Source organism: Chrysemys picta, chromosome 12 (genome assembly GCF_011386835.1).
Source record: "Chrysemys picta bellii isolate R12L10 chromosome 12, ASM1138683v2, whole genome shotgun sequence".
NCBI lineage: Eukaryota > Metazoa > Chordata > Testudines > Emydidae > Chrysemys > Chrysemys picta.
The window spans coordinates 3,016,850-3,038,747 of NC_088802.1; the positions used below are offsets into that span (position 1 = coordinate 3,016,850).

At 61.6% G+C, this 21,898-nt stretch overlaps 2 protein-coding genes and 1 pseudogene across 2 annotated transcripts; 1 reads left to right on the plus strand and 2 right to left on the minus strand.

Annotated features, from left to right (window-relative positions):
- Positions 1 to 3,920, minus strand: LOC122173241 (protein Bouncer-like). Its single transcript, XM_065564107.1, has 3 exons — positions 3,762 to 3,920; positions 1,023 to 1,136; positions 1 to 343 (listed from the first exon to the last, which is right to left on the minus strand). The coding sequence occupies exons 1-3, from the start codon at positions 3,811 to 3,813 to the stop codon at positions 213 to 215; spliced, it is 297 nt and encodes a 98-aa protein (XP_065420179.1). The 5' UTR covers positions 3,814 to 3,920; the 3' UTR covers positions 1 to 212.
- Positions 3,921 to 8,447: 4,527 nt separating this feature from the next.
- On the minus strand, positions 8,448 to 10,167 carry LOC135974680 (lymphocyte antigen 6 complex locus protein G6c-like; annotated as a pseudogene).
- A 4,268-nt stretch (positions 10,168 to 14,435) lies between these two features.
- LOC101940101 (lymphocyte antigen 6 complex locus protein G6c) lies at positions 14,436 to 19,822 on the plus strand. The gene is made up of 3 exons (XM_065563100.1): positions 14,436 to 14,609; positions 17,192 to 17,308; positions 18,469 to 19,822. The coding sequence occupies exons 1-3, from the start codon at positions 14,558 to 14,560 to the stop codon at positions 18,675 to 18,677; spliced, it is 378 nt and encodes a 125-aa protein (XP_065419172.1). The 5' UTR covers positions 14,436 to 14,557; the 3' UTR covers positions 18,678 to 19,822.
- Positions 19,823 to 21,898: the final 2,076 nt, after the last annotated feature.

Here is a 21,898-nt window from a genome sequence, read left to right on the forward strand (position 1 = left end):
TTTCTATTCCAGTTGATTTATTTTCTAATTATAGCATCAAACTGAGAAAGTCAGCCACTGTTCAGTCATAGCGAGCTGGGACACTTCCGTATTTTGACGTCAGCGAGTCGTTTTTAAGGGAGGTGAAATTTGGGGGCACGCAAGACAAATCCGAGCCCTGAAATGGGGGGCAGTCAGAGGCGCCGGCCCCAGGGGTGCTCCGGGGCCCTGGCCTAATTGCAGAAATCGCCCTCACAGCAGGTGTAGGAGGTGGTGTAGGTGACGCCGGCCCAGGTGGCCGTGTCCTGGGTGCTGCATTTCACCTCGTCCACACAGTTCTTCCGCACAATCGTCTTGTGGCCAGCTGGGGGGAGAGAGAGAGAGGGGGAATGAGAGAAGGAAACAAGAGAATGAAGGAAGGAGGGAGGAACCAAGGGAAAGAGTGAGAGAGAGAGAGAGAACAAAAAAGAGAACAGAGGAACGAGAGAGAACATGAAGGAATAAGAAAAGGAACAAGAGAGAGCAACAGAGCCAGAGAACAAGGGAACGAGACAGGGACCGAGAGAGAGCGATAGAGCAGGAGAACGAGGGAAGGGGGCAGAGACCAAGAGAGAGCGATGGAGCCAGAGAATGAGGGACCGGGACCGAGAGAGAGGGACAGAGCCGGAGAAGGGGGGAAGGGGAAGGGGACAGAGAGAGAGTGACAGAGCCGGAGAAGGGGGGAAGGGGACAGGGACCGAGAGAGAGCGATGGAGCCGGAGAAGGAGGGAAGGGGATGGGGACCAAGAGAGAGCGACAGAGCCGGAGAAGGAGGGACCGGGACCGAGAGAGAGGGACGGAGCCGGAGAAGGAGGGAAGGGGACGGGCTCTGAGAGAGAGTGACGGAGCCGGAGAAGGGGGGAAGGGGACAGGCACCGAGAGAGAGCGATGGAGCCGGAGAACGGGGAAAGGGGATGGGGACCAAGAGAGGGAGGGAGCCCCAGGGAGAGGGAAGGCAGCAGGAAGGGGGAAGGAGCCCAAAGCCGCGGGCAGGGGGCTGTTACCTGCATGGCCCCGGATGGTGGCACAGAGCTGCCCGGCCTGGCAGGTGACCGGGGTGAGCTGACAGGGGGCGTCGAACGCGGTGAAGTCGCATTTCAGGCACTGCAGGGCCACGCCTGGGAACAGAGAGCAGGGGGGTGAGAGTGGGCCCCTCCCCGCAGATCCCCCCCAGCTGGGCACTAGGGGCTGCTCCCCGGGGGGTCCCTGCCTGCATTTAGGCCTGTCTCCAGCCCCATGACAGCGCCCCCTGGAGGGATCCCCGGGGAATGAGGCGGGGAGCTGGGACTCAGGCCGGGAGGTCTGGTGGGGGGCAGGAGGTGTTGGGGGGGCTGGGGTTGAGGTGGGGTGAATAAGGGGCCGGGATTCAGGTCAGGGGTGGGTCAGGGGTTAAGGGGATGGGGGTGAGGCTGGGGGGCTGAGGGGTGAGGAGATGGGGGGCAGGTCGGGGACTGGCCGGGGCTCAGGTTAGGATGGGGGGGGACAGGGAAAGGCCCAGCCCTCCTCTAGCCAGTGGGGGTTTAACATGGTTTGAAGGGGGAGGGTCCATTTCCCCTCCCCCCCATTCCCACAAGACCCCCGCTGGGGATGGAGCTGGGAGATCCCATGGATCCTCCTCCCCTCCCCCAGAGGTGCCCCCTTCCCCTCCTCCAGGCAGCGAGGAGACTGGTGAGTTAACAGGGGTGGGGAGGGAGGTGATGAGCCCCTCCCCCATAAGTGCCCCTCACTCCCGACCCGCAGCCCCCTGCTAACCCAGCTCTGCCGGTGCCCCTCACTCCCGACCCGCAGCCCCTGCCAGCCCAGCCCTGGGCTCCCCCCCACACCCGGACACGTCCTAATAATCTTGGGCCTGGGGGGCAAAGTGCGACTCTCCTCTGGGACGAGAACCAACGGAGAAAACTGTTGCGCAGCTAAAAATATTTCTTCTGGGCTGTGAGCGAAGTGGCAGCTGGTCGGGCAGCTTCAGTATCGTCCCCCCCCTCCCCGCCCCCATCCTCCCCCCCACCCCGACCTCCCCCCGCAACCCGCGCATGCTGATAAGCTGCGGTAGCCAGAGCCTGGGGCTAATCATTCAAAGGGGCCTGTAAACAGGACACATGTTTAAGGCAGCAAAAATAACCCCACTTTTCCCACCCCACTACTCCACCTCCCCCGGTTCCCCTTAAAGCTCCGTCTGCCACCCCCCAACGCCCCCGTTACGCCGCTTCCTTCCTCCCATGCTAAAAAAAAGAGATGAATAAGACTGGGACTTTTGAACTTGGAAAAGAGGCGACTAAGGGGGGATATGACTGAAGTCTATAAAATCATGACTGGCTTGGAGAAAGTGAATAAGGAAGTGTTATTTACTCCTTGTCATAACACAAGAACTTGGGGCCACCCAATGAAATTAATAGGCAGCATGTTTAAAACAAACAAAAGGAAGTATTTCTTCACACAACACACTGTTAACCTGTGGAACTCCTTGCCAGAGGATGTTGTGAAGGCCAAGACTATAACGGGGTTCAAAAGGGAGCTAGACAGATTCATGGAGGATCGGTCCATCAATGGCTATTAGCCAGGATGGGCAGGGATGGTGTCCCTAGCCTCGGTTTGCCAGAGGCTGGGAATGGGCAACGGGGGATGGATCACTTGATGATTCCCTGTTCTGTTCATTCCCTCTGGGGCACCTGGCATTGGCCACTGTCGGCAGACGGGATACTGGGCTAGATGGACCTTTGGTCTGACCCAGTCTGGCCGCTCTTACGTTCTTCTCTTGGGAAGAATCACCTTAATTCTGGCTGCTTTTTGTCCAATGGCCTGAGTTTTGGGAATTAAACTCTTCCAGTCGGGAAGGAGAGCAGAGCCTTTCGGGACAAAGCGGGGAATTTTCTTGGTGTTTTGCATGACTGCTGTGTGCATGCCTCAGTTTCCCTGTGGGCTGTGTGTGTAACCAGGGGGTGGGAGAGGGGGGGTTGCTGTTGCAGAGGAAGACCAGGTGTGACCTGGGCTAGCAGTCGGGACCCCAGACAAGGGCCTGGAGATTGGGTAACCCGGCGTGACCGAAAGGCCCAGCCCAGCTCGGGAGGACAAAGGGCTGAGGAGAGAGGACCCTGGCGACCTGCCCAGCCCGTGGGGAGCAAAGGACAGAAGGGGGGGGCTGTTTACCGGGACCGAGGACAAAGGACGGGGGAGGGGACATCGGATGATCGGGTGGAAGGAGGGGGCTGCTGGACGGGGGACAAGGAGCAGCCGGAGCCCCATGGGACGGGGATGGGCCCAGCTGGTGGGGACAGAGAGTGGCCTGGCCCGAGCCCCCTGAGAACCGCCTGGGCTGGGTTGGGCCCTACAATAAACGCTCCTGGTTTGACGCTGGTGGAGAGCCCCTTGCAGGCTGGGGATTGGGGGGGCGTCGCTCCTTCTGGGGGGATTCCCGGGGGGCCGGAGCGAGGGGACTCCCTGCGGGGCCCACGGCAGAGCCAGGCGGTGGAGGCTCAGAGGTGCGGTCCCGGGGGGTGGCGGGGCCAGAGGGCCTGACCCTGGTGCGATCTTCCCAGGGGGCTCTTGCACCAAAGGGGGGGGCCTCCCATGGGGCCGTATGGAGGCCTGGGGGTCCGGGACCCCTTGAAATCCTGCTTAGTGCTGTGGCCTGGTGTGGCAGCGAGTTCCACGGCGGGGGGGTCTCTCTGGCGAGGAGGGACTGGAGAATACAGAGCGAGCCCCGCAAGGGGAGGCGGGGCGAAGACCCCCCGGGTTTCCCCGCTTACCCAGCCCGGCGCAGGTCAGAGCGGCCAGGCACAGGAGGAGAATTTTGCCCATGGTCGGCTCCGGGCGAGGCGGCTGCCGGGGCGGGTTGTGGAGACTCGGGGGTTGCGGCTGAGTCTGGCTGCGTCGATCTGACACACACAGCCGGGCGGGGCCGCGGAGCAACACGTGAACCCGGGGGCCTGACTGGCACAAGCTGTAAACACACCCACGTGTGCAGCTGACACAGAGCCCGGGATTAGCTGGAGACCTATTTGTACAGATGGAGCAAACACACACACACATACACATACACACACTCACACACACACACAGACACTCACCCACACACACACATAGACATACACACTCTCTCACACACACACACAAATGCACTCACCCACACATACACATACATACACACTCCCAATCCCTCAAACACACACTCACTAACACATACACACAATTACACATACACACACATTCACACTCACTAACACACAAACATACACACCTACACACTCTCACTCACACTCACAGACACATACACACAAACCTACACACAAACATACACACATCTACACTCACCAACACATACACACACCCACACACATACACATACACACACACACTCACACACACTCACTAACACCTACACACACCTATACACACTTACACACAAACACACACAAGCTCACTCATTCACACATACACACTCTCACACTCACACACAATCACACTCACACACACCCATACTCACACACACCCACACACATACACACACTCTCTCAAATATGCACAAAACACACATACACACAGAGTACATGCTAACACACACCGACCTGTGTAGCTGACACCAACAGTAACACACTCACCCACCCCCGACAGACAGACACAGGGTGTAAAGACACACGTAGGTAAAACACACACCCTTGTAGCTAATACACACACAAACACACATACACACACACCAAACAAACACAGAGTAAATGCCAATACACACACAAGGTGTAAATGTTAACACACACTTAAGACACAGTGACACAGAAGAGACACACACACAAATACCGACACACAGACTAATCCACTGGGCACAAGTTGACAAGCCTCCCACACACAAGGTGTAAACAGAATCACACAAACACACCTGCGCTGCCAACAGAGACACCGGGATGGTAACACACAAACACTCACAAAAACACAGACAAACCCTACAAACAAAAGAGGGTCCTGTGGCACCTTTAAGACTAACAGAAGTATTGGGAGCATAAGCTTTCGTGGGTAAGAACCTCACTTCTTCAGATGCAAGTAATGGAAATCTCCAGAGGCAGGTATAAATCAGTGTGGAGTTAACGAGGTTAGTTCAGTCAGGGAGGGTGAGGTGCTCTGCTAGCAGTTGAGGTGTGAACACCAAGGGAGGAGAAACTGTTTCTGTAGTTGGCTAGCCATTCACAGTCTTTGTTTAATCCTGATCTGATGGTGTCAAATTTGCAAATGAACTGAAGCTCAGCAGTTTCTCTTTGGAGTCTGGTCCTGAAGTGTTTTTGCTGCAGGATGGCTACCTTTACATCTGCTATTGTGTGGCCAGGGAGGTTGAAGTGTTCTCCTACAGGTTTTTGTATATTGCCATTCCTGATACCTGACTTGTGTCCATTTATCCTCTTGCGTAGTGACTGTCCAGTTTGGCCAATGTACATAGCAGAGGGGCATTGCTGGCATATGATGGCATATATAACATTGGTGGACGTGCAGGCGAATGAGCCTACAGTCACCTACAGTCCTCAGCTTAAACCTCTCCAACGCATCATCAGTGATCTACAACCCATCCTGGACAATGATCCCTCACTTTCACAGACCTTGGGAGGCAGGCCAGTCCTCGCCCACAGACAACCTGCCAACCTTAAGCATATTCTCACCAGCAACCACGCACCGCACCATCGTAACTCTAACTCAGGAACCAACCCATGCAACAAACCTCGATGCCAACTCTGCCCACATATCTACACCAGCAACACCATCACAGGACCTAACCAGATCAGCTACAACATCACCGGCTCATTCACCTGCATGTCACACCCAACTGCTAGCAGAGCACCTCACCCTCCCTGATTGAACTAACCTCGTTATCTCCACACTGATATATACCTGCCTCTGGAGATTTCCATTACTTGCATCTGAAGAAGTGAGGTTCTTACCCACGAAAGCTTATGCTCCAGTACTTCTGTTAGTCTCAAAGGTGCAACAGGACCCTCTGTTGCTTTTTACAGATTCAGACTAACACGGCTACCCCTCTGATACCTACAAACAAATAGGCTCCCCCCAGCTATGCCGGTGCCCCTCACTCCCGACCCGCAGCCCCTGCCAGCCCAGCCCTGCCCCCCCCCAGCTCTGCGGGTGCCCCTCACTCCTGACCCGCAGCCCCCTGCTAGCCCAGCCCTGCCCCCCCAGCTCTGCGGGTGCCCCTCACTCCTGACCCGCAGCCCCCTGCTAGCCCAGCCCTGTCCCCCCCAGCTCTGCTGGTGCCCCTCACTCCCGACCCGCAGCCCCTGCCAGCCCAGCCCTGCCCCCCCCAGCTCTGCCGGTGCCCCTCACTCCTGACCCGCAGCCCCCTGCTAGCCCAGCCCTGGGCTCCCCCCACTCTGCCGGTGCCCCTCACTCCCGACCCGCAGCCCCTGCCAGCCCAGCCCTGCCCCCCCCAGCTCTGCCGGTGCCCCTCACTCCCGACCCGCAGCCCCTGCTAGCCCAGCCCTGCCCCCCCCAGCTCTGCCGGTGCCCCTCACTCCCGACCCGCAGCACAGTGGTTTGGGCTTCGCAGTTGGACACCGACGGTCCCAATGGGTAGGAAGTGGCTGAAGGGAGCGTTGCGGATTTACACCCGCAGAGGATTGGCCCTGGTAGGTCCCAGCCCCACGGAGAGCCCAGAGCCCAGAGCTGGGATACGAATTGCTCTGATCGTTGCTGGTTTCTGACCCCTTAGCCCAGGAGCAGTGTGGGGGGGGGGAGGGCGAGCGCCTGACCCCTGGCGGGGGGGAAACACAACCCTCTGCCCCCTGCCGTGTTCTCCCAGAGCCGGCGGTTTTGCAGTGGAAAGTCCAGCAATAGGTAACGAGCGCTGCCCAGCCGGTGACCGGACGGGACCTTCCCCCGCCGGGCGCATGGGAAAGTGCCAGGCTGGAAACCTCCACCCAGAACAGCGTCCGCTCAGCCGCGCTTCGGCGGAACCAGCTCGGGCTGCGAACGAGGATAAATGGGGGGGGGGGTTGGACCCTTCGGGATCTCGTCATGGACGCAGTTTGGGGACCCCCAACGGCAGCTGAAGACCGGCCACCGCCCGGCTGCCTCAGTCCCGCTCGCGAGCTGCACCGCGCGCCGGGCAGTACCGCGGGTCAGGGCGTTTCCCCAGCATGGCGGGCGTGGGGCAGCGCTCGAGGGCAGGGAACGTCGAGCTGTACACGAGAGCACTGGGGGGGTCCCGTCTGGGGGGCGGCCGTGTCACCGCTGAGTTCTCCCCTCGCCCGGAGAGACGTTACCGGGAGCTTTGGGGGGAGCGAACCCCAGGGAAGCGCTGCGACGCTGGGCCAAGCCCCCAGCTGGGGGAAGGGGAGTAGCCGGTGCTGTGCCGAGTCAGCCCCCCGGGAATTCAGCGCCGGGCGGAGCCGGTGTCAGACAGAACCTGGGGTTTCCTGCCAGCCACCCAACCACAGCTCCAGCCAGCCAGCCCCAGATCCCCCCTCTCTCCATCCATCCACCTTCCCAGCCCCAGCTCCGTCCTCTCAGCCACCCCCATCTCCACCCAGCCACCCCCACCTCCCTTCCTCCATCCACCTACCCAACCCCAGCTCCTTCCACTCAGCCACCCCCATCTCCACCCCAGCCAGCCCCAGATCCCCCCTCTCTCCATCCATCCACCTACCCAGCCCCAGCTCCGTCCTCTCAGCCACCCCCATCTCCACCCATCCACCCCTTAGCTCCATCCATCCCTTCAATCACCCCTGGCTCCCTCCATCCACCTCCCACTCCCTCCCTCCCTCCACCTACCCAGCCCCAGCTCCGTCCCACTCAGCCACCTCCATCTCCTCTCCACCCCAGCCAGTGCCCCACTCCCCAGCTCAGCCCATAGGAGGGAGCTCCCTCCTGTCCACTGGCTTTGTGGGGCCCCCAACCCCGATCGCCCCATTCCCCCCCCCCCCCCATAGCCCCATCCCAACTCCCCACAGCCCGTTCCCCCCAATGCCCCAATCCCCCCGCCCCATGGCTGCTGCCCCCAGGGAAGAACTGCTGGGTTGGAACCCTCTTCTTGTGGGGTTATGACATCAGCACTAGAACGACCAATCAGAATCCTCCTCCTCGTTCTCTCACGCCCCGTCCATCAGTGGTGTAGATGGGAGAAACCCACTTCTCTGGGTAAGTGGTGCCCCTCACTCCCGATCCGCAGCCCCCTCCTCCCGCCCCAGCCCTGCCGGTGCCCCTCACTCCCGACCCGCAGCCCCCTCCTCCCGCCCCAGCTCTGCCGGTTGCCCCTCACTCCCGACCCGCAGCCCCCCTGCTCCCCCCCCCCCCAGCTCTGCCGGTGCCCCTCACTCCCGACCCGCAGCCCCCTCCTCCCGCCCCAGCCCTACCGGTGCCCCTCACTCCCGACCCGCAGCCCCCTGCTCCCCCCCCCCAGCTCTGCCGGTGCCCCTCACTCCCGACCTGCAGCCCCTGCTAGCCCAGCCCTGGGCTCTCCCGCCCCTCCCCCCAGCTCACAGAACTAGGGATAGAACCCAGGAGTTCTGGCTCCCACCCCAGGCTCCGTTTGCTTTTCAAAGCACCAGACACATCGTCAGCTCATTAATTTGTTTACTTAGGTCAGGCTCCTCCTAAGGTCGCAGCGCTGGTTTGTTACTGTAGGGTCTCGGGACTGTCGACATTCCAGTTTGTTATTGTAGGGTCTTCTGAGCACAGGGTCGGCGCTGGCCAGCTTGTTATGGTAGAGTCCTTCTTGAGCACAGGCCTGGCCTGGTTTGTTATTGTAGGGTCTCTCGGGGGCCGGTTTGTTATTGTAGGGTCCTCTGGGGAGGCAGGGTGCTGGGGGAGTCGTGGGGAGCAGGGGCGGGGGGGTCTCTGGCTCAGTGCAGGGCCCAGAGCGCCAGCACCCCCAGCAGGCCGGTGTGGGGGGGCGCGGAGGGCGCGGGGGGCGCAGCTCCAGGGCCAGCGGGCGGGCAGGGCGGGGGGCGCGTTGCAGAGGTCGGTGTCGTTGCAGCAGGTGCGGTTGTAGGAGAAGCCAAAGAAGGGGTCGAGGAGCCCGGCGGCATCGCAGGGGGTCCCGGGGGGTTGCAGCCCAGGGTGGGACAGCGAGAAGAGGGGGCCTGTGGGGAGATGAGCCTGTGTCAGGGGGGCGGACTCAGAATGACACCAGCCCCCCCTATCTCCCAAGCCCCACACCTCCAACCCCCTGCCTCCTAAAACCTCCAGCCCCCCACCTCTACCCCCTGGTCCCAGCTCCCCCCTGCCCCACACCTCCAGGCCTTTGTCCCCCCAGTCTCACATCACCAGCCCCCTGACCCCCCGGCAATGAGCCCCACACCTCCAGCCCCCCCAACCCCAGCCTTCCTGCCCCCAGCCCCGGCTACCTCGACACCTCCATCCCCCAGGCCCCTACCCCACAGGGCGAGGCGGAAAGCAGGGGGGGAGAGCAGGGGAAGGAGGGGATGGAGCAGAGAGGAAGGAGGGGGGCAGAGTGGGGCAGGGGCCCCTGCATCGCCCGGGGGGCCTGGCTCCCTCCCTCCCCCTGCCCCGAGGCCCAGCCCAGCACCTCCCAGGGGGACTCACCGAAGGTGGCGACATGGCTCCAGCAAACGCCCCCCGGGGGGGGCCTTGCACGTCCCCTGGCCCCACACGCAGCCCTCATAGGGATTTCCCACCTCGCACACACGGCACTCCAGCGCCCCCCCTGCCCGGAGAGATGGACATCCCGTCAGACCCACCGACACCCACCACGTCCCTCAGAGCCCCCCGACTCCCCACCCTGGGGCCAGATGGGAGCCGGCGCCCCCTAGAGGGGACAGGTCCCTGTGTCCCATTCCCCGCCCCCCCTGAGCCAGCCCATCCCGCCCCGGGGCCGGAGGGGACCCATGCCCCTCGCAGGGGTCCCCCGGCCCGCACCGGTGGCACAGCAGAGCAGGAAGGTGCCCGCGAGGAGCAGGGTCCGGCCCATGGCGCGGGACGGGCGAGCGGGCGGGTGAGGACACCGGACGCCGGCAGCCCCCTGAGCAATGGGGGGGTTGGGGGTCGGTCGCTGGGTCCCGGGCGAAGCAGGAGCCTGAAGTGACCCTCAGTCCAGCGCCGGCCGCTGCGTGTCTGGGGCCGGGTTCGTCCGAACACGCCCGAGTTTACTCTGCGCTTATCGGCCTGACGCAGCAGGGGAGTGGGTAAAAGGTAGGAACAGGGAATGGGCCTGTCCCCTCTAGGGGGCACCGGCTCCCACCCGGCCCCAGGGCAGGGACTGGCTGGCTCAGGGGGGGCAGGGAATGGGGGGGGGCCTGTCCCCTCTAGGGGGCGCCAGCTCCCATCCGGCCCCGGGACAGGGACTGGCTGGCTCAGGGGGGCAGGGACTGGCTGGCTCAGGGGGCGGGGAATGGGGCCGGCCACATCTCATTGATAATCAGACCCACAGCTCCCAGGCGGGGTCAGGTCCAAACGAAATGGGGCAACTCCCCACCGGGGGGCGCTGCCTTTTGCCACCAGGGCCGGCTCAGAGCCGGCGTCCCTGAGCTGGCATCATGGGGCTGGTCCATGCTCCAGCCCGGCCCCTGTCTCCTGGGAGCGCCCCCCCCTCTCCGGGGTCCCCCCTTTCCCCTGCCCAGGCTTCTCAGTGCCCCCCAAGTTCCCTTCATCCCCCAATCCCTTGTGAACCCCCAGATCCCCGGCCGGGTTTCCAGCTGATTGGCCGATCCTGGGGCGTCTCTTGTCTGATTACCCGGGTTTGGCCCCCACCCCGGACAGCCAGGGAGGCACACGCGCCGCCGGCCTCTGGCCCTGATCCCGGAGCAGCCGGATCCCTTTCGCTCCCACGGGGTAGCAATGCCACGGAGAGAGGGAAACCGAGGCACGCATCGGCTCCATACAAAGAGGACAGAACATTCCAACGTCTGGGTCCGGTTTCCTGCCCCCCTGAGCCAGCCGGTCCCTGCCCTGGGGCCGGTTGGGAACCGGGTGCCCCCTAGAGGGACAGGCACCAGCCCCATTCCCTGTCCCCCTGAGCCAGCCCCTCCCTGCCCCTTGTCTCCAGGCCCCTGGCTGTGTGATTTCCCTCCCCCCGCCCTTGCAGGCCAAGGCCTCCTCCTACCAGCACCGGGAAATTTCACAAGCCGCCCAGCCCACCTGAGCCTTCATAAGTGTCTTGGGACTGGAGAGCATTGATGTGACTCAGCGACCCGTGGGCCCGGAGCCCGGACGCCTGGGTTCTCTCCAGGCTCTGGGAGGGGAGGGGAGGGGGAGGGGAGGGGGGGTCTGGTGGTTAGAGCAGGCGGGGCTGGGAGCCAGGACTCCTGGGTTCTCTCCCCGGCTTGGGGAGAGGAGTGGGGGCTGGTGGTTAGAGCAGAGGGGGCTGGGAGCCAGGACTCCTGGGTTCTCTCCCCGGCTTGGGGGAGGGGAGTGGGGGCTGGTGGGTTAGAGCAGGGAGGGCTGGGAGCCAGGACTCCTGGGTTCTCTCCCCGGCTTGGGGAGAGGAGTGGGGCTGGTGGTTAGAGCAGAGGGGGCTGGGAGCCAGGACTCCTGGGTTCTCTCCCCGGCTTGGGGAGGGGAGTGGGGGCTGGTGGGTTAGAGCAGGGGGGGCTGGGAGCCAGGACTCCTGGGTTCTCTCCCCGGCTCTGGGAGGGAAGTGGGGGCTGGTGGTTAGAGCAGGCAGGGCTGGGAGCCAGGACTCCTGGGTTCTCTCCCTGGCTCTGGGAGGGGAGTGGGGGCTGGTGGTTAGAGCAGGGGGAGCTGGGAGTCAGGACTCCTGGGTTCTTTCCCCAGGTTTTCTGAGTCACCTTGCAGTTCTCGAGGGTCCTTGCAACCCTCTTCTGACAACACAAATCACTGCCCGACCCTGGGGGAAGCGAGGGGGGGCCGGAGCCAGAGCCTGAATTCAGCCCCGTGAGCTGTGACAGATCCACAGGTCAGGAGGTTTTACAGACTCGGCCAATTCCAGCACCGGACAAAACAAACCAACTCCTTACGCAGCATTTTACACTGCTCAAGCAGAGCCCAGGGCTGGGCTGGCAGGGGCTGCGGGTCGGGAGTGAGGGGCACCGGCAGAGCTGGGGGGGGGGCAGGGCTGGGCTGGCAGGGGCTGCGGGTCGGGAGTGAGGGGCACCGGCAGGGCTGGGGGGGCAGGGCTGGGTTAGCAGGGGCTGCGGGTCGGGAGTGAGGGGCACCGGCAGAGCTGGGGGGGCTGGGCTGGGCTAGCAGGAGCTGTGGGTTGGGAGTGAGGGGCACCGGCAGAGCTGGGGGGGCTGGGCTGGGCTAGCAGGAGCTGTGGGTTGGGAGTGAGGGGCACCGGCAGAGCTGGGGGGGGGGGCAGGGCCGGGCTAGCAGGGGCTGCGGGTCGGGAGTGAGGGGCACCGGCAGGGCTGGGGGGGCAGGGCTGGGTTAGCAGGGGCTGCGGGTCGGGAGTGGGGGGCACCGGCAGAGCTGGGGGGGGGCAGGGCTGGGCTGGCAGGGGCTGCGGGTCGGGAGTGAGGGGCACCGGCAGGGCTGGGGGGGCAGGGCTGGGTTAGCAGGGGCTGCGGGTCGGGAGTGAGGGGCACCGGCAGGGCTGGGGGGGCAGGGCTGGGCTGGCAGGGGCTGCGGGTCGGGAGTGAGGGGCACCGGCAGAGCTGGGGGGGCAGGGCTGGGCTGGCAGGGGCTGCGGGTCGGGAGTGAGGGGCACCGGCAGGGCTGGGGGGGCAGGGCTGGGCTGGCAGGGGCTGCGGGTCGGGAGTGAGGGGCACCGGCAGAACTGGGGGGGGCAGGGCTGGGCTGGCAGGGGCTGCGGGTCGGGAGTGAGGGGCATCGGCAGAGCTGGGGGGGGCAGGGCTGGGGTAGCAGGGGCTGCGGGTCGGAAGTGAGGGGCACCGGCAGAACTGGGGGGGCAGGGCTGGGCTGGCAGGGGCTGCGGGTTGGGAGTGAGGGGCATCGGCAGAGCTGGGGGGGGGCAGGGCTGGGCTGGCAGGGGGCTGCGGGTCGGGAGTGAGGGGCACCGGCAGAGCTGGGGGGATATCAGGGGGCTGCGGGTCGGGAGTGAGGGGCACCGGCAGAGCTGGGGGGGGATATCAGGGGGCTGCGGGTCAGGAGTGAGGGGCACTGGCAGAGCTGGGGGGGGATATCAGGGGGCTGCGGGTCGGGAGTGAGGGGCACCGGCAGAGCCGGGGGGGGGATATCAGGGGGCTGCGGGTTGGGAGTGAGGGGCACCGGCAGGGCTGGGGGGGGATATCAGGGGGCTGCGGGTCGGGAGTGAGGGGCACCGGCAGGGCTGGGGGGGGATATCAGGGGGCTGCGGGTCGGGAGTGAGGGGCACCGGCAGAACTGGGGGAGGGGGTACGCAGGGGGCTGTGGGTCGGGAGTGAGGGGCACCGGCAGGACTGGGGGGGGATATCAGAGGGCTGCAGGTCGGGAGTGAGGGGCACCGGCAGAGCTGGAGGGGGGATATCAGGGGGCTGCGGGTCGGGAGTGAGGGGCACCGGCAGGACTGGAGGGGGGATATCAGGGGGCTGCGGGTCGGGAGTGAGGGGCACCGGCAGGGCTGGGGGGGGATATCAGGGGGCTGTGGTTCGGGAGTGAGGGGCACCGGCAGAGCTGGGGGGATATCAGGGGGCTGCGGGTCGGGAGTGAGGGGCACCGGCAGAGCTTGGGGGGGATATCAGGGGGCTGCGGGTCGGGAGTGAGGGGCACCGGCAGAGCTGGGGGGATATCAGGGGGCTGCGGGTCGGGAGTGAGGGGCACCGGCAGGGCTGGGGGGGGATATCAGGGGGCTGCGGGTCAGGAGTGAGGGGCACTGGCAGAGCTGGGGGGGGATATCAGGGGGCTGCGGGTCGGGAGTGAGGGGCACCGGCAGAGCCGGGGGGGGGGATTTCAGGGGGCTGCGGGTCGGGAGTGAGGGGCACCGGCAGGGCTGGGGGGGGATATCAGGGGGCTGCTGGTTGGGAGTGAGGGGCACCGGCAGGGCTGGGGGGATATCAGGGGGCTGCGGGTCGGGAGTGAGGGGCACCGGCAGGGCTGGGGGGGGATATCAGGGGGCTGCGGGTCAGGAGTGAGGGGCACTGGCAGAGCTGGGGGGGGATATCAGGGGGCTGCGGGTCGGGAGTGAGGGGCACCGGCAGAGCCGGGGGGGGGATTTCAGGGGGCTGCGGGTCGGGAGTGAGGGGCACCGGCAGGGCTGGGGGGGATATCAGGGGGCTGCTGGTCGGGAGTGAGGGGCACCGGCAGGGCTGGGGGGATATCAGGGGGCTGCGGGTCGGGAGTGAGGGGCACCGGCAGGGCTGGGGGGGGATATCAGGGGCTGCGGGTCGGGAGTGAGGGGCACCGCCAGGGCCGGGGTTGAGTTTCCCACGCAGGCCGGGCCGGGAACGTGAAGCCGCCTGAGTCACCTCCTTTTCTCTGGGTCTGATGTTTCAATTCCCAGCATCTGGGCGTCGCCCTCTCCCGGGTCCTGCCCCCTGATTGGCTGCTGCCAGCCCCGCCGAGGGATAAATACCCAGATGGGCCCCACCTGCCTTAGTTTCCCCAGAGAAGCACTTGAGCAGTGGCTGTTTCTCTCTGCTGGGTTCATTCCTTGGTCCCTTTCAGCCTCCTCTGAGCTGCCCCGAAACCAGCCGGGATGAGTAAAGTTCTGCTCGTGGGCTTGTCCCTGCTGCTCTGCTGTGCCCTGGGTGAGTCTCGGGGGTTCTGGGGGGCAGCGGCTGCTGGGAGGGTGGAGAATCGGGCTGGGGCCAGGGCTGGAGTCTGAGCTCTGAGACCCAGGTGCGGGCGCCAGACTCTGGCTGAAGATCCTCGGGGGTGCTTCACTTGCCTTGAAACCCCTGGAGACATTGGGGAGGGTGTGTGGGTCACCTCCCCTGAGTACGGGAGGAGGGAACGTCTCCGGGTCTGTCAAAGGCATTTTTGCCCCAGTAAATGAGGATTGGCCTGAGTGAAGTTGTGGCAAATGGGGGAGGAGGGGCAGGACTCCTGGGTTCTTTCCCTGGCTGTGGGAGGGGAGGGGTGTGGGGTGTAGTGGCTAGAACAGGGTGGGGCTCAGATAGGACTCCTGGGTTCTCTCCTAGGCTGGGGAGGTGGGTGTGGGGGGTTAGAGCAGGGGAGGCTGGGAGCCAGGACTCCTGGGTTCTCTCCCTAGCTCTGGGAGGGGGAGGGGGGGCTGGTGGGCTAGAGTGGGGGGGGAGCTGGGAGCCAGGACTCCTGGGTTCTCTCCCTAGCTGTGGGAGGGGAGTGGGGGCTGGTGGGCTAGAGCGGGGGGGGCTGGGAGCCAGGACTCCTGGGTTCTCTCCCTGGCTCTTGGAGGGGGTGGGGGCTGGTGGGTTAGAGCAGGGGGGACTGGGGTCCATTCCCGGCTCGCTGGGTGTCTTTAGGCAAACGGGTCCCTGGCCCGTCTCCCTGCCCAGCACAGAACTTGTGATTTGCTCGGGCACTTCCAGCTCCTTGGGGCGAGGCTGCCCCCAACCCGGCTTCTGCCTGCAAGTCCCAGCTCACCCAGGGGTAGGGGGGACTCGAAACTGTCATTAATAAACTGCAGTTTCAAGAGGGGACCTTGAAGTTGCTTTTCTTGTTGCTTTTTTCATCCTGAGGGCAGACTGGGGGCCCCTCTTGGAGAGGGGAAATTACGAGGGGAAATTTTTTTTTAAGCTCCCTTCCCAGATGGAGAACCTTGAAACTGCTTTTCCCCCTCCAAGTTTAAAGGGGGAAGAGAGTCATTTCACCGCTGTGTGTATTTGCGTGTTGTTTGAAATGCTTTCCCTTTGAAGAGGGTGATGGTGGGGAGACTCCTTTTAATTAACTTTTAATAACCAGAGACTCTGACATTGGTGTCAGTCCCTTGTGTAACGCAGAAAGCGCTCTGGTCCCACAAGGGTGGGGTGACCGCCTTGCTCATCCACCCTGGGGCACACACCGGGGAGATCAGCGGTGGCTCTGTTTTGTGGGTGTGGGGCGGGGGGGGTGCTGTGGAGCTGTATGACTCGTTTCAGGGCCGTGGGGGCGTCGAGTGGACGCTTGGAATGACTCAAAATCCTCTCGACTCGCTCAAGTGTCCCTGTGGGTGGCGATTGCGCCCTCTCTTGTGGCTGGCGCGCTCGAAACACCCCGCTAGAACGCTGAACTCGGATAACCTCGGCGTTCTCTGCCCACTTAAGGGACTCTTAACATTCTTGTCTGTTCCCTGGCATGCACAGCACTGCATTGAAAGCTCAAATTCCTGGGGAGAGAACCCAGGAGTCCTGGCTCCCAACCGCCTCTGCTCTAACCCACTAGCCCCCGCTCCCCTCCCAGATCTGAGGAGAGAACCCAGGAGTCCTGGCTCCCAGCCCCCCCCCCCCCAGCTCTAGCCCACTAGCCCCTGCTCCCCTCCAGATCTGAGGAGAGAACCCAGGAGTCCTGGCTCCCAGCCCCCCTGCTCTAACCACTAGCCCCCACTCCCCTCCCAGATCTGAGGAGAGAACCCAGGAGTCCTGGCTCCCAGCCCCCCTGCTCTAACCACTAGCCCCCGCTCCCCTCCCAGGGGTAGAACCCAGGAGTCCTGACCTTCTCCCCAGCTGTGTGCTGTCACTGCTAGGTGTGTGCCCCAGTCCCTGGTGGCTCCCAGCCTGGCTAACCCCATTCTGCCTGCGACAAAGATCCCTTGAGGATCCGGTCCTGCCCCGGCCCTGGAGCGGGTAATTATCTGCGCCCCAGGATTGCAGGGTGCTTTTCACGCTCCACCCCAGAGGCAGCTGCATTTCTCTGCTGGAACTGAGGGGAGCCAGCTGTGCTCCACCCCAGAAGCAGCCGCATCTCTGCAGGAGGCACTCTCAGCGGTTAGGTAGCTTCCTACGTGTCCCAGTCGCCAGGGCTGGGTAAGTCGCTCGAGTGAGTCAGGGCTTCTCTGAGGTTGGTTCTCCGCCCGCCCCGCCCCCCAGTCTCTCACACACACCCTGTGGGGGGGGGTGCCGCCCACGTGCAGGGTTTTGATGCCAGAGTCCTTCCCACCCCCTTGCACTTTGCCAATCCCGCAAGGAAAACAGCAACTGCAAGCTGCACCCAGACACCTCGCTCCTGTGGCTTCGCTCTCTCTGGGGCGGTGAATATGGCTCAAAGTGAGGGGGGAAGAACCCAGGCGTCCTGGCTCCCAGCCCCCTCCCTTGTTCTAACCACCAGCCCCCACTCCCTTCCCAGAGCCGGAGGCTAGAACCCAGGCGTCCTGGCTCCCAGCCCCCTGCTTGGAGCGACTCTCCGCTGACTGACCTCCTGTCTTTCCATGCAGCTCACGGCCTCGTTTGCAGGGTCTGCGAGTTCCAGGTGGGCAAGCTCTGCTTCCGCTCCCGCAGCCCCTGCAAGGCGCAGGGGCAGCAAGTCTGTGAGACCACCAAGGCCTACATTGGTAAGTCCAAGGGAGCCCCCAGCTTGGAGCCGGGGCTCCTCTGAATCTAGGGGGAGGAGCGGCAGACGCACACACCCCCTCTAGGGGGAGCTCTGGGGGGGGACTTTATTCTGCAGCAACTGGATGCTGTTGGAGACGAGGAAATGCTGTTGGAGACGAGGAACCGAGCTGGATGAATCCCTTGACGCAGTAGGTACCTAAGCACGGCCGCACCTTAGGCGGGAGACACCCACACACCCAGGTCCGATCCCGGTGGACGACCATCCCTCCAAAGGAAAGGGCAGGTTTTCTTTGCACGAGCCTTGGTTGCCTCTCAAGGGGGTCTCTCCAAGGGTGGCTGGGTCTCCAAGGGACCTTGCATGGGGGTGAGGGCTCCAGAGACTCAACGTCTGCAAGACGAGAGGAACACAAGATGATGGAGGTCTCCTAATTTCTCCGTCAAGAACTAGAGTCCTGAGGTTGGAGAGCTCTCTTGGGAGGAGAAAGGGGGGATCTCTCTCTCAAAATGGGGGTGCCCTCCAGATGGGGGATGGAGAACAGGGGGAATGTCCCAAGGAGGCACCCTTTGCTCTTGAAGTTACCGAACAAATCCAGGGTTTTCCTAGAAGCCAGCGTTTGGCTCTGGAGGGAACGGATGAAGGACAGCTCCAACTGTCCAGAGAGGTCCCGTGGGGTTTGCTCCCATCTCTGAGCAGGGCAGGGGGATAGGAGAAGGGGGTTAGAGGATGGTGCTAAAGGTGTCCGCCTCAGATACCCTCCTGCCCATCTCACATGGTTTCCTGCTGCTGGGATCTGCTGGTGGAGATGTTTGGATTCTGTGTCAGTGGTGGATAAAGCTACTATAATTTACAGGCAAAACACCTCCTGACTGCTGTCCCTGCCCCTCCTGTTATTCTCTAGGGGAGAAGTCACAACCTACTACTGCTAGCTAGTGCTATGTCTATTCTCTAGCTCAAGGGGTGGAGGGCAGAGTCAGAGGTCCAGGGTTCAAATCCTGCTGATCATCCACCTTATGGGGGGTGGGATCACTTTCCAAGAGCCTCCCACCTCCACTTCCCCTGCCCAGAGCTGGGGATAGAACAGGAATCCCTCCTCAAGCCAGGAATTGAACCTTGGCATCCTGAACCCCTGCCCACGGCTGCCCTGGTCTCTCCCTGCAGGCAAGGTCCCGCTGTTCTCCAAGTATGGCTGCAGCCGGACCCGCGAGACCTGCAACATGACGGAGCAGAAGGACGCCGTCTTCGAGGTCAGCTACAATCGGACCTGCTGCGAGACAGACCTGTGCAATGCTGCTGGCCCCGCCCGGGCAGCCGGGCTTCCCCTGCTTTCTGGGCTGGGAGCCCTGCTGGGGTGGTGGTTGCTGAAATAACCGCCGGCTCTCCCCTTCCCGGCCCTAGCCTCCACGCCCTCTCTGCTACACGCTCTTCCCTCCTCGGTCCTCCTTGCCACACGCTTAATTAGCAGGCTCCACTCCACCCCCTCAAGTCACCTTTTCCTCTGGTCTTCTTCCACCAAGCCTATTGCCTTCTCCCTGGTCTTCTCTATCCCACATGTAGCTGCCTCCTTTCCTTTCCCATGTCCTCTGTAGGTCTGCCACAGCCTAGGAAGGGGACCAGGGAAAGCCAGCTACTACAGGCAGGATAGGGGGGTACCTCCGCCCCCCTGAATCTGCCATCTGCCTTCTGAAGGGTTTTGACGCACACACACTCCGAGAATCTAATCTCATCTTCTGGCCTGTGTCTCGAAGGGGTGAAGTGATGATCGACCCTGAGCTAAAGCAGAGACACTGTCTATTTTAGACACAACACTGGAGGGGGGGGGGTCTTCTCCCTAGAAGCTTCTGCAAACCCTAGCTCAGGACAGGTCTGAATACCCCATGGGCAGGAGACCATCCTCGGCTTTTCCACAGAGGCTGGCGGGACAAAACCCTGTGGTCCTATGGTTGAGTTGGAGGCAGCTGTACCCCCCCAAATCTCTCTTGCTCGCCCACAGTTCTCCTGAAGGCATGTCCCCCAAGCTAAGAAGCATAGGCAGCTCCTTACCCCCATTGGAGAAACAAAGGTCCCAGATCTTTGTCCCAGACATTAGACAGTGGGTTGGTTTGGGGTCTTCTGTGGTATCTCAAGACCTGTGGGAAGCTGATGGATAATTGAGTCCTTTAGGCCTGAGCAGAGGGTGAAACTGTGGCTCCGAGCAGTTCCACACCACTTGTTCCCATGGGGAACAGACGCTCTAAATCTCCAGCGGAGACCAGGTGGCCTTTGCATAATCACTTGTGAGCCCTCCCAGGGCGTGCCGGTGAGATGACACAGCTGGAGAAGGATAAAGGCTGGCTACAGAGGCATAAACCCACCGGGTCCTTTCTGGTGTGTCAATTATAACTCTGCATGTCTCCATGACCGAACCAGCTGTTCAGAAAGTGTCGCTTCCCTTGAGAGGTCTGGGTGTTTTTTTAATACTTTGTATGTACAGTGAATGGATTAATTAATTAAAAAAAAAAGTGGCTTCCTCGTCTCAAAGTTGTCATCTCGCTGGCGGTGGTCACTCACCCAGAGACATCACAGCTCTTAGAAGAGCCCTGAGAATGGTTCAAGACCTGGACAACTCCTTAGGGTAATACAAATAATTAACAGGGCCTCTGTCAGTGAGCAGTGCTAGGCGCTGTACAAACACACAAAAACAAAATGGGCTCTTTCCCCAAGAAGCTCAAATCCAGGCAGGGGAGCAGAGGGAGACCATGTTGGTCAGTGTTAGACCGTGGTATCAGCACTGTCGAGTGGTGGTTGGGTTTTTTGTAGACCCCCCTGCCAAAGGAGTGAGGAGAAGGATAAGTGAGTTAGTTTTGTGGGTCTTTACAGGTAGCTCTTCCACGTATGAGGGCCAGCCGGGAGAAAGCTCAAAGGGGCTTGTCTGAAACTGTATCAAGGGGGTGTAGGGATCACAGGCTCCTCTGAGGTGAGGGATGACAAGTCAGCTGGGAAGGGTCAGTGGTGGCGTTGGACATGAAGACAAGAAGCTTGTGTTGGATACGCTGGAGGAGGGGGAGCCGGAGGAGGCTGACGTGGTCTCAGCTGTGCGGCGGCTTTGTGGACAGAACTGAGCGGGGCAAGATTGCGTTTGTGAGGGCCAGGGGAGAGGATGGTCCAGAAAGCGAGATGCACGTCTGGACTGGAGGCTTAGCCGGGTGGAGGGATAGGAACAGCTGCAACTTGGAGATGCTACGCAATGGACATCTTCCGTCCAGACCAATCTGGGGACGGGGTGGCCCGAAGTACTTTTGCAAGGCAGAGGCAGGCAGGGAAACAGGAAACATTGGTTTCATTGGCAGATACGTTCCCATCAGACACTTTTGCACCAGGGCCAAGATACAAGTTCTGCCCCCCCCCCTGAAAAAAAAGTGTTCCTCCCCTCAGAGGAATCATAGGGTGACAGCACTTGCTTGGGGAGGGACCAAGGGATCAAATTCCAGCTTTCCTGATGCCGACACAGGATGGGGGAGATGTGGATTCAGTGGGTCTCCCCCACTCCAAGTGCGCTGACCATCCACCGGGTTTGATGGGGGGGGGGGTGTCTCTCTTCTTCACTCTGTTCCACTTGGTACAAACAATTAAATATTCCTTGATGCCGGGATTTCAACCTGACTGTCAGAATCACTAGCATCTAGAGTCCGTCCGTCTCTCTCTCTCTCTCTCTCTCTCTCTCTCATTCTCTGGGTTTTTTGGGAGGGGGCAGAAAAGTTTCAAAGGTCTCAATTTCCTCCAAATGCAGAACCAGGAACTCTTTTTTTTTTTTCCTCCCCCCTTCAATCTCAAACTTCTGATAACCAGCCACTGGTTATCGTCCGGCCTGTCTCCACTAGATGAACCAGCTCTTTGGTACCAGGTAGTTTCCCCCCTGGGAAGTTACTTCTACACTAAATCACCGGCCAGTTTTTGGGGTGAGTTAAACATGGGGGGGCTTTGGTCAGGTTGCCAGCTAGGGCTGTATAGACTGTCACACCCAAATGCTGATTCCTCTGGGAAAGCCTTGATCTTACCAAATCTCCCCCGAGCGAGGCCGCACTTTGCTAGGACCTTTTTCCCAGATACCTTCTGAGGAGCTGCTGGCCCTCAACCAGTCCTTTTCTAGCCGTGTGTCTCCAGTGCTTCTCTTCCAACTGGGAAGTCATCTTAGCTCCTGTTTAATATTTCTGAGGATACGGCAGAGTCTCATAAACTCAAGGACCATCCATGAATGTCACTGACGTGCTGTTTAGTCTCTCAAATCCTTCCAACGTCGTTCTTTGTATTTAGCATCACTAGTTGCGCACATAAACCCAAGCCAATCTGAACAATTTGTAAGATTTGGCTACCAAAATATATTATAGTCTAGATCCATGCTGCTAACATCCATCATTTAATCATACAGTGACTTTTTAAGAGTTGTTTTTCTTTTAAAGTTTGGTCCCTCAGTTACTTTTGAGCCGTCGTTAATTTCATTCTCCCCCTTCATGTGTTAATTCATGCGCCTACTTTAGTCTAATGCTACTTCCCCCCTTGACAAACTTTTAAATGTTCATCTTACCCCCTGTAGTTTAGCATCAGCTCATTT